Here is a 14,794-nt window from a genome sequence, read left to right as displayed (position 1 = left end):
CAGAGAGATAAAAGATATACAGTTGAGCCTCTTCTTTATACAGCAGCTGATTTTTTTATAAATTATTATATACTGCTGAGAGAGCAGTTCAGATAAGAGATGCAGTTGACTGATTTATTTATAATTGAGCTGTTAAATAAGAGATTAATACTCTGCTGATCTCTTATTCAGATTATAAATAATAATAAAATAAATCAGAATAACAGACTTAAATATTCAACTGTTGTATAGTATAAGAATTATATTTTTTATTCAATATTACAGATTGTATTCTATCTGTTCTATAGATGAAATATTATACAGAAGCCTCTGTCTCAGTTCCACTACTATCAACTCTGATACAATATTTATTTACTTAAGAGTAAGAATTTATACAAGCAGATCTTCTACAGAACTCATTTTAAATGAATAAACAAGCTTTTTATATATACAGATATATTAGAGATGATAAAAAAGATTTATATCAGATAATTCACAGATATATAGAAGGCAGAGTTTAATAAAATAAATAAGAGTAGCATCTGCAGAGCTGAGTGATGAAATAATAATTTTTTAATCAGCTGCTATCTCAGTCAGATCAATCAGAAGTTCATACAGAGAATTACAGAGTTTAATTCTAGTTTACTAAATAATTACTATTTTTCACAAGCTACAGTTACTTCATCAGAGCTGTTGAAGAAATCTCTCTGACTATAAATAAATAAATAATTTATCTAATTTTATTCTGAAAATAGATTCTCTTATATTATTTCTTCTGAGATCTCTGATATGAGTCTGAAGCTACTTGATAGTGAAAGTTTATTTAACTCAGATAATCTTACAGCTCAGAGGTTTTTACAGCTGTTAGATTATTTTTATACAGTGATACTACAGAACTCTGCTCTTCTTCAGAGAGAATTTTTAATTTATCTACTATAAATCAACTCAGTATTTCAGTATATAAAATATAAGCAGTTTACAGATGCTGTATAGACTGCAGAGTCAGTTTTTATTTTTTTATAGAAGATAATACTTCAACAGTCAGTATTACAGATTTCTGAAAGTCTGAGTATTATATAGAGACAGATTAATATAATAATGAATCAGATAAAAATCAGAAATATATAAATAAAGAAGAAGATTGATAGAATTCAATATGAAATTGATACAATAATAACTGAATTCTGAATCTTTCAATCTATCTCTGTTTCTGTCTGTGTACAGAAAAATACTGTTAAGATTCTCTTTATTTCTGTATCTATATTTTTATTCTTCTCTTTATCAACTGTTACTGCTGCTGTTACCATTTCTACTACAGTATTATCAACTAAGAATAATATTTGAATATATCAGCTCTCTCATACAATTCAATCAGTCAATAATTTCTGAAAGAAATGAGAACAGAGATTGAATAAATAGTTCTCTATATAGCATCTGAAGTTATTATATAGATCTAACTGAAGAAAAAAGAATAATAAATATATATTCTTTTTTCAGTAGAAGATGATTATCAATGAGATACTCAGCTGTCACTGTATAATGAAATTAAAATCTATTCTAGAAATTGTGAAGAAGTTTGAGTTGATGTATATATAATTAAGAATGAGTCTGAATAAACTCTCTGTCTTTCTCAGAAGAGCAAGAAGATAATCTGTATATATTAACTATATTATATATTTTTTAATCTTAAGTATTTATTTATTTATATACACAGACTGTTTCAGTAGAATTCATAAGAGTGAGTATTCTCTCTTTCTCTTTTTTCTTTTTCATATACAAGATATTTCTGTTTTTCTCTTTTATTTATAATAATAATAACAATAAATTGATTATAAAATCTCTTTTTTCTCTATCTTCTCTCTCAATTTCTTTTCTCTTTCTCTCTTCAGCTTCTCTATTATTATTTATCAGTATATATAATCTCTTTTGCATCAGAATTTATCATTCTCTTATTGAAATTCATCAAAATTATTTATTCACTGTTTATTCTGTTTTTTTTCCACTTCATACACTGTATGAGATGTTTATTTCATTATATCAAAGAAGAAGAACACTGACAGAGACTTGTATATATAGTCAGAGAAGATTTTCAATTTTTTTTTTTTATAAAAAAGAAGATCAGCTTTTTTCTGCTCTTCAATAGTATTCTTCTTTTTTCTTCTCTCTATAAATAATATAAGTATTTCTCTACTTCTTTATCATACAGTATAGAAAGTTGATTATAATATAAGAGCTCTCATTTCATACAATTCTATCACTGCTCAGTGAAATCTGATTCAGACTGAATTGATTGATTTATATCATTCAGCTGCTGAATATTAAGATGAATGATAGAAATAATCAGAGTATAATACAATATATATCAGTAATTCTCAGCTGAGTATATTTTATTATAGTTCTCAATTTCATGTTCTGCTTACTGTCTCTGACTTTGATATATTATATATTTATATATATATCAGAGCTGATCAAGTGTTGTTTCATCATTTATTATATATCAATATCATTCTGATTCAATTTTATAATAAAACTCTTATTATAGACTGTATACAGTGTCATATATTTTCTGAGCTTAAATCATTTTCATTGTGCTATCATATGTATAGTCACTTTGAAGAAGTATATATCAACTGCAAATGATATAATTATATAGTACACTGCTTCCTCCACAGCTCTGCAGATCAGTCTGATATATATAATGATTTTTATAATAGACAGTTATCACAGCTATAAGTATCAGCAGCAGATGATATGAATCATGATGTTCAGTCTGATATATAGAATAATTTTATTCTTATTAAATAGAGTATATACAAAACTTTTATTTTTCTGTTCTGTTCTGTTCTATTCTCTCTTTTTGATCTTTATTTCTTCATTATTATTATAGATATATATATATTATTATTATAGAGTTAGATCTAGTTGTACAGACTGTGTACAATACTCAGATAGTTGATTTACACTTCTACACAGTATCTGAGATCAGTAGTTCTTTAGTAGAGATGAAGTTAAGCAGATTATTTAGCTAGTGATTATATAACTTTCTGTGTACAAAGTCACATGTATCTGAATTTAATAGTATTTCTCTTACTAAATACAAGTATTCTGTATATATGAACATGAAATTGAACATATATCAGCAATAACCAGGTTATATACAGTGGCATTGATGACTGAGTGACTGTGTCTCTGCATATAACCTGGTTATTGTGAGGGTCAGGTTTGAACACACTGTAACCCAACCCACCTATAACTAGCGATAATATCTAGCAATAATATCTAGCAATGATATCCAGTGATGCAGCTGGCAGTCGCAGTGTCTCAGTGGTTGGTTCAGTGGCCACACCCACTGTGGGCCGGGCCACACCACCACACCCATGGGTATATATATCACTATGAGCACAACCATTTAACAAATGGTTATGTTGGCTTTTCACTTTGGATAATCTAGTGATTATAGTGTTATCTTATCACAGTGATGATATATATTGAAGATGATATCTAGCAATGCATTGCTTTCTAACAATCAATAAGCCCTATTCAATTACAAATAGAATGAATATGATAGGTGTGTGTACATTGTAACACTAGTATAAAAAACCCATTTGACACATTTGTCACTATAGGCTGCCGTACTGTTTGCTGTCGTCAGAGTCAAAGCAATCGCCGTCTGTGACCATGCCATCGCAGATCTAGGAGACTACACGACGTGTAACCACTAGATAAGCCTCCGTATAACAAGATTCACATACAACTGCTGAGACGACCCACGAGGAGGAGGTTGCTGACTACGCTCTTAGCTAATCATATACTCTCTCCCCCAAGAAGAACACCGAATCCAGTCATTTGAATCATCAAGATAGGTCACTCTAGTAAGAGATCCAACAATAAAGTGACAGCAATGGATGCTCAAGACAGTCCTCCGCGGCCGGGAGAACCTCCCCGCACTCCTCCCCACCCCCCATACTCTCCCATTACCCCCGTCCTCTCCCACGCCCCCATGCTTCCCCCGCCATCACCAATGCAACAGGCTATCCCACCTCCCTCCACCTTTGCCGCCACCGCCTTCTCTCTTGCCACTGCTAACCCCGCGAATACCAATGCACATAGCATCTCTACTGCGCTGCCCGTATCTACCCCTGCAACCTCATTTATGCTTGAGCCTGCACCGATACCCATATCTGAGAGTGACAACCCAGATGTCATCGCCTTGCGCTCCGCCATCTCCATCCTCCAGATGCAAAAACAACAAGCACTACGTGACGTGAAAACGCTAGACCAAATGAAACAAGCTGCGGTGGAACATCCCGAAGAGTTTGCGAGGGAACTCGCCAAAGGGAACCTGACCTCCAAGGCAGGCGACATCTTCAATCCCACCGCCCTCGATGATGGAGATGAAGGTGAACATGCAGGTGGAACAACCGCCCAGGTGGATACAAATACGACTAGCGTTGGGGATGAAGATGCTATGGACGTCGACCAGCAGTCACTTCCGTCCTTTGGAAAAATTCCCACGCCGCAAAAAGTTGTGCGCATGCCGCCTATCAACTGGGCTAAATATCACATCGTTGGCGAATCGCTGGATAAGCTGCATGAAGAGCAAAGACGGCGCCCAACGCCCGGGGAACCGCGGAGGGATGATGTCCCGCCTCGGCAAAGAGCACCGGAGCATTTCATCGCGGCACCGTACCGGCCATTTACGGATAATCTGGAGCAACCTATGAAAACGCGGAGTAACAGTAGAGCAAAGAAGTGAGAGACGGTATTAATATATATGCACACCGGGAAAGGTTATCTATGTACAGTGTACTTATGGTACATACGACATACGTTTTTATACCATCATCGGGGGTTTTCATTTCGGCGCTGGTCCACATGAATCGACCAAGTAATGTCATTCAGAACCTCTCTGCAATGTTGCCGGAAGCATTGAAAATGGCAAAACCCACCCATATCTTTAAATATGGAGCCATATGGCACGACGGCAATGAAACAGAACCACAGTCTACCATCCACCTTCTTGCCAAAGCAAACGAAATGCACTTCACTCTAACCCTATACCCCACGCACTGCACGCACTGCACGCCTGTAAATGCTCCGTCCGCTCTCCTTTTCAACATCAGTTCCATCTAGCGAACAGCCATTTGCATTCCAATATGCGCCATCGCAATATTTCCCCATGATATCGCCGCTGCGCACTCCGGACACGTCTCCCCCTGGAACTCAAAATCCACATCCACGCGTCCATACACCATGCTACGCGTCCTACACCGCCCTTGACGCTTCCGCTCCTTCCAGAACAGCGGGTCGAGTGGGAAATATTTTCCACAGGCCATGCACAACCGGCGCACCTCTGTCATCCACGATTCCAACCGGAAGAGGATCTGCAGTCTCATGGAACTGTCATATAGTACGCCGTAACCACCGTTCAGGTGGCGGGTGATGTTTGCCAAGGCTTTGCTTGTCAGGCCTAGACACACTTGGTCGGGAACGTCGAGCTCATTGAAGATCATCATTACTATTTCGATGGGTAATTTGATGAGAGCGGCAGGTGATGATGGTGATGATTTCTCCTTCACACGCCATACATAATGTATCAGACTGCCTCCTGAAAACCCGTCCCAGAGACTCTTTATGATCTGTTATTGAGGGAATGTTAAGACATTAGTTTTCTTTTCTCTTTTCGCTTTTTCATTTCATTTTTTTGTTTCCATTGACATTCTTCCTATTTATGATTGCTTGTCTTTTTGACATAGCATTCCCACGCCCTCCCATACTATACCGAGTATGAAGAGATTGAAAATCCACAGGAAGTCTGTCATCTAGAAGAGGCTTTTTCTTTCTTTCTTTTTTTGCTTTTCTTTTTTAAACTCACCTGATAATCCACATAGAACTTGTAGATCTCGTTTCTGTTGTCCGTCACGTACCACTGAATGTTCGTGTCTGGGACCATGATTTTAAGCCAGCACATCCATTCTGCAGCCATAGCCTCGGCGGATTTTTCACCGAGATGATCTTGCTCCGTCTGCTGGTCGTATTGGTCTTGCTGGTTCTGCAGGCGCTGCACGTCCTGTTGCTCGTGGCTTGTTGTCCTCAATTGTGGCAATGATTCCTCGTAGTTATCCGGAAGGATAATTGCTAAATTGTTGGGAAAGCGACTGTGAAATACATCATAGTCAGCATCATGCTCTCCTTTCTTTCTAGTTCTTATATCAGTGGGCTATGTTCTCTGTCTCGTGGCCATAATCTCGTACTAGGGGCCGGCAGTTTCGCATCACTACTGCTGTTCGCCTTCTTTGGTCCCGCCTCTCTTGAGGCCCCTGATTCTGGGAGAAGTCTGGCTCTCTTGCCCGAAACTAGACTCGGAAGGCAAGGAGGGATGAGGATAGCATCAGCCAGAAATCAACTAGACTCACCGACGCTGGCGAATTGTCAGTCGCATCCGCATGTCCTTCACCGGTGTCAACGGAGGCATCCTAGCAAACGCGCCCATACTATTTGTCAAGATGAAACAATTAGTGATTTTTGTCTCTTCTCTTTGATGTAAAGAATAAACAATGTGACAAAGGAGCCACAATCCAAAGCAAACTGCATGCAGCCGCTAGAAGGAGCGAGATGGGAAAAAGACCAGGCAAGGAGACAAGGGATACAAAAAACAGAGGATTGTTTGCCTTAAAAATAATACTGTGCTCCTCTTCCTGGCTTCTCTCTCTCAAATAACCAGTGCCTAGTTCAACAAAGGGGCAGCGGAGAATTGGTGTGATCACTTACTCATTTCTCTGCTCCGGGACTGTCAGGAAGCCAGAGGTGAAGCTTTTGGGCATCCGATGAGCTGCAGCCATAGCCATGGCTATGGATTGTCCTTTTCTTTGTTTCTTTCTTCTCCGTGGGCGGTATTACCTGAGGTTTGTGGTGCTTCGTTTATTGTGAGCAGATGACAATGATCTCCAATTCAGAGAACAGAAGATTCGCTGTTAATGAGATACATAGAGACAAAGTGGTTGTCATCAAGAATGAAAAACTCCAGATGACCAAGTTGGCTGTGTGGTAGTTATTTGAGTGCTGTCAGGGCAGACAAACCCTGTGAATCAAAAAAGGGGGGCTGGACAATGTGAGAGCTTAAGATTCAATTCCCCAAGCCCCCTTACAACAGTCAAGACTCAACACTTTTAAGTGAATACATTAGGATCAACACCTAGACATTGGTGTACAGTAGGGAACATGATGGGAGGATTTTATCAAAGATTCAAACCAATCCTACCTGAATTCTATGTGAAATTTTCTGTTGTCTCATGCTTTCTTCTGGCCATATAAGATAACCCATGGCAAGTCTGCTGTTTTGGTCAAGCTGCTATGCAGTGTAGCACACAGAGAGCCCAAGGGGTTTGTATATCAACAAAAAAAATTAAAAAAAATCCCACTTGCTTCCCAGCTCCTAGGCAAAATCAGTTTACCTTTACTGTCACTATAGCACAAAGAGGGACTGGAGATGGAGGATATATTGTATGGAGATAAGACGATTGCTAAGATAGGCTTCTCACAAGCATGTACAGTACATATCCCGCCTCGCATTTCAAGAATATGCCATTCTCACCCAGTAGTCAGTGACACCAGCATGGAAAGTCAAATTGTTCCTCGATCCTTTAGCGAGGCAATAACCCATAACCATGCAACTCCGTCTCTCCCAATAAACGTAAAGACAAGAGCAGGGGTAACATCTAGCAAGAACTCGAATAAAGTCCATCCCCGTAAACAAAAACTCACATACCCTCATTATCGGAATAATTAGTATAAAATTCAAAGGAACCAGTGAACAAGTTAGCGTAGCGTCCGTTGCCCGATGATATTTGGCATCTACCCATCCTCGTCGCCCTCCCCGAATGAAACCTTCTTCAATTCCAACGCCTGCTTAAGACTCTGCACTCGCTTGCCAAGCTTTGATTTCAATATTGGATTCGCCATACTCTCCCACTTGAGCGTCTCAGTCTGCACCAGCACCTCCAGCTCGGCAATCTCCTCCCGCTGCTGCTCTAGTTGTCGTTGCTGCTCTAGAGCGTCTTCGTCTAGGTCAGCTTCGTTAGCCTCGTCACCTGAAGAGCCATCCTCGCTTTCGTCATCTTCGTCCTCGTCCCCAGATGTTTCAGCTGGCGTTTGGGGCTTGGAGTTGGGTGTGCTGGCGTCGACGTAAACATCGACTTCGCCCTCCGTATGGCTTTCGGGTCCCATTTTTGTTATTGGCACTGTGGCTTGAGTGGGGGTAGACATATTGTTTTGGGTATCTCCCGCAGCTGCAGAGGTGGAGGCTGGGCCGGGAGCAGAATCGCCATCGGCATGAGCCGCAAGTGCTGCTTCCATCTCAGCAGCAAGCTCATCTTCGAAGTAGTCGGCAGTTTCTTCCTGTGCCGAGGGCTGAGTATAGCTATCCATGCCATACTCGTCTACTTCCCCTTCTGCATCTTGCTCATCATCATACTCCTGGCCTGTCAAACCATACCTCGCGCCATCGTCACTCATAGCACTAGTTTCCCTCATATACTGCGTGTAATCCATTATCTCGAACTCAGGAGGGCTCTCAGCTGCCATGTCCTCCTTGAGTAAGCGCGCCACCTCCAGCTCGACCGCCTCAATGGTTCTGTTGCTAATGCGCTTCCGGAACCGCCTCTTGCGCACCCAACGGAGAGGCGGGGTAATGCCATGGGCGTATTGGAAAGTGGACTCGTCGACGTCCCTGGGCAGGGGATAGGTACGTGCTTCATCATCCGAGTTCACACGACCAAGGACTAGAAGCATCTGGCAGATGTCTGCGGATTTATACCAGCCCCGCTTGTCCCAGCTCTTCATTCCCTCGATGATACAAGGTAGGTCGACGAGGGATGCTGCATATATGTGTCCGCGAATGTTGAGAACAGCGCGCCGCCCGTCCCTTGTCAGTGACTTGAAGCTAATATCGGCGCCACCCTGGCTACGAGGTCCAAAGCGTTTCTCCATCACGGCCTGGCGGAGGTAATCACAATCCTCTCCAGGTAGCATACGGAGGATGAACTGCTCTTCCAAAGCGGGGTCCCTTTCCGTGTCTGAAGCTTCAGAATCATATCCCACACCTTTTGGTCTCACAGGCGGTTCTCCCTTGCTTCGTAAACGAATGGATGGCGGTGGCCTGGTACTGAGCTTTATGCGCTTTACAGCTGGTTGCTTTGAAGCTTTAGTCGTCGACCCTTTAGCCGTCGTGCCGATGTCCGCATCATTACTGGAAGCTTCTCTTCCTCGTTTCTTTGATGCACCTGCTCGTGGAGTATCCTGAGAGGTCCTGGGGCGGGAGGCCTTGGGTTTTTTGGATGATTTGGAAGCAGAAGCCGGGGGGGCGGCGGATTCTTCAGCGCTTGGTTTTGGGCCAATTTTGAACTTGAGCTTAGGAAGTGACGAGCCTCCAGGTGTAGTTGGGTTAGAGGGAGGAGGAGAAGAAGAAGAATTAGCAACTTGATCGACCTTTGGCTTGCTGAAGGTCAGCTTGAGCATTGGTCGGGAAGACATAGTGATGGGTTTACGGTGCCTTGGGCATGTCAAAGATATCGTGAATATTGCCGTAGAAAAGCCAGTGAGTATACAGTATTGAGTGAAAAGGTATCCCCTTCAAGTAACAGAGCCGTGAGAGTTGGGTATGTTATCCCCTATCTTGCGTGCGGTACACGGATGTTGAAGCTTTCTTGTTGCTGTTGTTCTATGTTGCCTAATTGGGCTTAGCGCTCAACTTCAACTGAGTTTCCTCCAAACCGAAGCATTAAAGTGAGTGAACAGTCGCTCATGAAATTGTGGATGCTACCATGTTGTCACTCTTGGGGTGGGTTGTATATTAAGAGCTGGTGGTGAACATGAATGTGAATGCGAATGCCCATATACTAATTGAAAGCACCCTTCTTGCCTCCTTACTGAGCAATCACTCCCCATAATCAACCACCTCGACATCCGAACCCACGAGCCACGGCGTAATTCCTATGGCAGAAAGATGTCAGCGCCCAACCTCTACCACACCTTACTACGTCCTCCAGTTATTCAGATACTTCGCGCTGCAGGCTTCCATTCCGCGAGTCCTGCCGTCATTGACACCGTCACTGATCTGGCCGCTCGCTATCTGATTCTCCTCGTCTCGCTCACCAGCGACCATGCCAACAACAGCCACGATGAAATCCCCATTCCAAACCTCCACGACGTTATCATGGCTTTGCAGGATGTTGGTGCCCTGAGACCCCAGATGTCTTTTTCGGAGGAGACTCTTAGGGGCAAAGAGGATATGCGTGGACTCGAGTCGTTTATGGCCTGGTTTTCAGGACCAGCCAATAAGGAAATCAGACGGGTAGCTGGATTCCTCCCCAGCGAAGGGGATGTGGTGGATGAAGACTCACTCGAGAAAGAGGATTACTTGACTGGTATGTCTGGTCAAATTGTTTGCGTTTTGGAACAAGAGCATGGCCACTTTTTCGTTTGGGAGTTTCCAGCTGATAGATGCGACCATTATAGCCTTAAAGAAGAAGCACAGCAAAACCGGCGAGGAATCACGGTACCAAGGTACTGTCCTCGGAAAAAGCGGAGAGTTGCATCCCATTGTCATAGAGGGCGGAGCTCAGAGTATAAAAGCTTGGGGTATGCAGGTTCGATCGGGAGAAGCGAGCACCGAGGCCGCCTCATCCGTCATGAGCAGTGTCCCGAGCAGTCTGTCAGATGTGGCGGCAATGGAAATATGAGCACCCCGCATACATCGATAAGGTCCATCTGAACACATCTTGCCCGTGTCGACTTGCGCAGCCTTTTTAAGAAACTCGTACGTACGAACTTCCTGGAAAAACATCATTAGAACTACCAACGGACCTGATTCGAGCAATAACTGCGACCCACAAAATGGCAATTCTGGTCAGCATGAGGGAAGGAAACCTCCTAATAATCCGCCAGCAGCATTTATCTGCCATCAAAGGAATTTCCATCTATTTTCGGGCTTGCTTGGTCGGAATAGTGTAGCGGAGGAACAGCAAGGGGGTTAATCGTCACCAAAATTCTTCTCGCAAAAACCAGTGAGATAGGAGACAAAACATGTGTTCGGGTACCGCAGTGGTATTCCATCTCCTACCCGGCCGCAAGCGCAGAGAGTGATACTGGGGATAGGCTGTTCTAATGGGGGCAACGAAGGTCAGGGATGCTATATATATTAGCATATCCCCCCACACCCCGGGCGTATGCAACCATTTACTGGATGGATACCAGAAATCTCCAAAATGTCTTATTGGGAGCACCCCTCGACATACCAGCAGCACACTGGCAGACAAGCGGCTAGTTATATTTTATATAAACATGCTGAATCTTGTTCCTATATTTTTCAGTGAATCAATTCATAATATTGACATACAGCCATTTCTGGCACATTTTTGCTGCTCTTATTCTATGATAATATTCGCAACCACAGTAAAGTTGTAGATAAACATTAAACATTTCTGACATCAGCATCGAACTAATCCCTTTAATCCACTTCAATAAACTGCATTCCACTCCCATGAGCAGAGCGACGGTGCAGTTGACGCTTTTAATTCCAAAGGATCAATATCCCATTTGACACCAACAGACATGGTCTTCTCTTTCGCCCTCCCCACAACTTCCCACTTATCCTTCCAGTCCTATCTCTCCTCCCCCTCCCACCCCTCCCTCCCTCAGTCTGCTTCCACAGCTCGACACGCCCTCCGGCTAGCCCTCAAGGAACACAAGCGCCTATCCCCTGCTAAGCAATCATGCCACTTACAGCTCGTCCTCACTGCTCTAAATGAGTACATCCCGCTCCTGTTCACCCTCTCGCGCAGCCTCAGCTCTGATCCTGGCCCGCACGACACAGAGCAGATCGGTATCCATCTCCGCTCTGAAATTGAGGTCGAATGGCGCACCACGCTCTCGTCAGGTTCTCTGCTGCTCCGTCTGCGACGGGGTGAGGTCGGCCTGGGCCGCTCTTCCCGCGTCCGTGGCCGCGGATTGGACTTTGAAATAGCCTTCGTGCTCTCGACGCTGGGCTATACGCTGGCCAACCTTGGGCGCGCTAGATATCTACAAACTCTCTACGCGAATAAAACACCCACGCCAGAAATGAAGACGGCGGCCGTGCAAGCAGCGACCAAATATCTACTCCAGGCTAGCAGTGTCCATGCATTTCTAGCTTCGTCGTCTTCACTCTCGGGCCTGTGTTCGGCAGCTGCCGTTACTTATACCCCGCACACCCCTAGATTTCACAAACATGCAGCTACAGCTACAACTACCGCTACACCGGATTCGCCGCCGGTTGAACCTGACCCTTCTCCAATTCCCATTCCAGACTTGGACCCGTCAACACAATCGGCCCTCGCAACCCTAGCCCTCGCGGAAGCGACGCTTCTCGCCGTGGTCAAGGATGACGCGTACCTCTCGGCCTGCATCCAGGCCCGGAACGCTCTTGACACGGACTGGATGGTCAAATCGCCTGATATCCCGAAGGTGCGTACGGTGCTTTTTGCGCGGCTATGCGTGCGCGCGGCGGAGTATGCGGAGCAGGCTCTCTCTAGCGCAGGTGCTGTCGGCGGTCAGCGAAACGATGCCAAGGTCGACGAAGATTTGCTCAATTATATGCATAGTCTTGCAAGAGTTTGTCGTGCCAAGGCTTGTAGGTTCTTTGGTATTGATGCGGAGATGGGGGGGAAGACGGGGGAGGGGATTGCGTGGCTGCGGGCCGGGAGGGGGGTCTTGGGGTTTCGTGGCACATTGGAAGGGGATGCGAAAGAGAAGGGGAGAGGGGGATTTGGTACCGGATTCTCGAAATTGAAAAGGGAGTGGTCGGAGCGGAGGGAGGAGAGGAGAATCGAGAAAGAAGCAGCGGCGTCGTCGAGGGGCCAGGGGCTGGAACGCGAGGCGGAGATGGATTGGGGGGACGATGCGGGGAGGGAGGAGGAGGGGAAAGTGCTGGATATGCTTGAGGCGAAGTGGGTGAAGATGAATGATACTGTATGTCTATATGGAACCCTTGGAGATAAATATTTGTTGCTAAACCGCTAACTAACTTGCGGGACGCATAGGTAAATACCCAACTCATACCCTCGTCATCTTCGTACATAGCGAATCTGCCCTCAGGCAGAGACATCCACTCCACGCCTGCAGCATATACCCCGCCGCAGCTTGACGCGGAACAGATAGTGCGCATGCGTGCGCCGCCAGACACTTACGAGTCCCTAGATGTGGCGGAAAGTAGCGATGAGGATGCCGTTGAGGGAGAAGCAGTTGGGAGGGGATATTTCTAGTGTGTGTGTTATGGCAGAGTTAGTTGGAGCCATTGATTGATGGGTGAGCGTGTATGTATATATAATTTCTACCCCATTTCTATATTTCAGGGAGAAAGGGGTCTTTATGGACTTGAACTGAAACAACAATGGCTTCTAAAAATTTTTAACCTTTTTTATTGTCCCTTAAATCTATCCATTATATACAGTAAGTGCACCGCCGGTCTATTCATTTTCCCACACTGTAACTGGCATCATCGACACGGAAAACATAATCCTGGTCTGCGGGAGGAAAAGCAAGACCACGAAGGTAGTTAACTACCTGACTGTGAATAGTGTCTTTTGTATCACAGCCAGAACTGGAAGAAAAACACAAGAAGCCGCAATTGAGAACGACGATACCAGTCGAGATGGGTTTTCGAAATGCCGGCGGGAAACGAAGTGACGTCTCCGTCATCACGAACAAGAAGATGCCCTTCCGACCTAACACAACACTAGGACAGCGCCCCGTAGCGCACGTAGTCCGATTCCATCACCGCGCTTCATCCCAAAGGCCTGCAAACTCAGGTATCCAATTCGATTGTATGGTCGAGTACAATCTCGTAGCGTCCACCTCGAACACGTATCGCTGTCTCCCGCACCTCGATAGGGCTAATCCGCAAGGACCTCCGCCCCCCGCCACTCCGCACACCCTCTCACGACGACGCCGATTTCGAGACGTAATTCTTCTCCTGGAACATATACCCCTTAATCTTCGCCTCCTTCAGAAGCTCGAAATATCGGTCTGCCCCAACCCCCCACCAGCATTAGCACGAGCGTAGAACCATATAAATGAATTGAAAAACAAGGACTATTGTAGAGAGAGAGAGAGAGAGAGAGAGAGAGAGAGAGAAAGAAAGAAGCCAAACCCACCCCTCAACATCCCGCACTTCTCCAGATGATTCACGCCCTCGCGCCGGTAGCACTTGCCCAGCTCCTCCCCGACCAGCCGCGCCATCATGCTGCGCACCCATTGCTCGCGGATGATGGCGTCGCGCGCGTTGTGGAGCGCGGCGGTGTCTTCGAAGTCGACGCCGTCGTAGCTGGGGGCTACGGTGGGCTTTTTGGCGAGGAAGGCGGCGGATTCCGGGGTGGGCATGGTTGTTGGTCGGCGTGGATCGATCGGTCGGTCGGTCGGTCGGTCGGTCGGTTGGTCGGTTGGTTGATTTGTTTCCTGGCTTTCAAGGGGTTGGTTCTTTCTAGTTTTATCTTTATTGTCTGATCATTTATTATTATTGATATTATTTTGGTCCCCCGTGTGGTTTTGGCTGATGGTGGGATAGGCAATGGTGAGTGAGCAGTTTGGCTCGGTATAGCTTGCTGTTTGGTTGGAATTCTTGATCTTCATGATAGCAGGTATAATCACGTGACTAATAGCTTCCGGCTTTTGGCAGACAAATCAGAATAAGCTAATTAAAAATTTACACTTCATTTTTTTTTTTAATGAATTCAAGAAATAAATGAAAGAGGCAAAGGTACACTTCCAAAATGCACAGTCC

The 14,794-nt window shown here is 44.6% G+C and overlaps 6 protein-coding genes across 6 annotated transcripts; 3 read left to right on the top strand and 3 right to left on the bottom strand.

Annotated features, from left to right (window-relative positions):
* Positions 1-3,864: 3,864 nt before the first annotated feature.
* Positions 3,865-4,735, top strand: HCBG_09020 (uncharacterized protein; the record flags this gene model as incomplete). The annotated part of the gene is made up of 1 exon (XM_045436069.1): positions 3,865-4,735. The coding sequence occupies one exon, from the start codon at positions 3,881-3,883 to the stop codon at positions 4,733-4,735; it is 855 nt and encodes a 284-aa protein (XP_045283221.1).
* Positions 4,736-5,108: 373 nt separating this feature from the next.
* On the bottom strand, positions 5,109-6,827 carry HCBG_09019 (uncharacterized protein; the record flags this gene model as incomplete). Its single annotated transcript, XM_045436068.1, has 4 exons — positions 5,109-5,618; positions 5,855-6,137; positions 6,396-6,473; positions 6,751-6,827. 4 exons carry the CDS (start codon positions 6,825-6,827, stop codon positions 5,109-5,111), a joined length of 948 nt encoding a protein of 315 aa, XP_045283220.1.
* Positions 6,828-7,833: 1,006 nt separating this feature from the next.
* HCBG_09018 (transcription initiation factor tfiid 55 kd subunit) lies at positions 7,834-9,618 on the bottom strand (the record flags this gene model as incomplete). Its single annotated transcript, XM_045436067.1, has 1 exon — positions 7,834-9,618. One exon carries the CDS (start codon positions 9,508-9,510, stop codon positions 7,834-7,836), a length of 1,677 nt encoding a protein of 558 aa, XP_045283219.1.
* A 181-nt stretch (positions 9,619-9,799) lies between these two features.
* Positions 9,800-11,376, top strand: HCBG_09017 (bromodomain associated protein; the record flags this gene model as incomplete). Its single annotated transcript, XM_045436066.1, has 2 exons — positions 9,800-10,403; positions 10,495-11,376. The coding sequence occupies 2 exons, from the start codon at positions 9,983-9,985 to the stop codon at positions 10,716-10,718; spliced, it is 645 nt and encodes a 214-aa protein (XP_045283218.1).
* A 112-nt stretch (positions 11,377-11,488) lies between these two features.
* Positions 11,489-13,431, top strand: HCBG_09016 (PH-signaling protein PalC; the record flags this gene model as incomplete). Its single annotated transcript, XM_045436065.1, has 2 exons — positions 11,489-12,984; positions 13,056-13,431. The coding sequence occupies 2 exons, from the start codon at positions 11,590-11,592 to the stop codon at positions 13,275-13,277; spliced, it is 1,617 nt and encodes a 538-aa protein (XP_045283217.1).
* HCBG_09015 (NADH-ubiquinone oxidoreductase) lies at positions 13,408-14,573 on the bottom strand (the record flags this gene model as incomplete). The annotated part of the gene is made up of 2 exons (XM_045436064.1): positions 13,408-14,040; positions 14,169-14,573. The coding sequence occupies 2 exons, from the start codon at positions 14,392-14,394 to the stop codon at positions 13,952-13,954; spliced, it is 315 nt and encodes a 104-aa protein (XP_045283216.1).
* Between the last annotated feature and the right edge of the window lie 221 nt (positions 14,574-14,794).

Source organism: Histoplasma capsulatum, assembly GCF_000150115.1.
Source record: "Histoplasma capsulatum G186AR genomic scaffold supercont2.20, whole genome shotgun sequence".
Classification (NCBI taxonomy): Eukaryota; Fungi; Ascomycota; class Eurotiomycetes; order Onygenales; family Ajellomycetaceae; genus Histoplasma; species Histoplasma capsulatum.
This window is presented reverse-complemented; position numbering and strand designations above follow the sequence as displayed.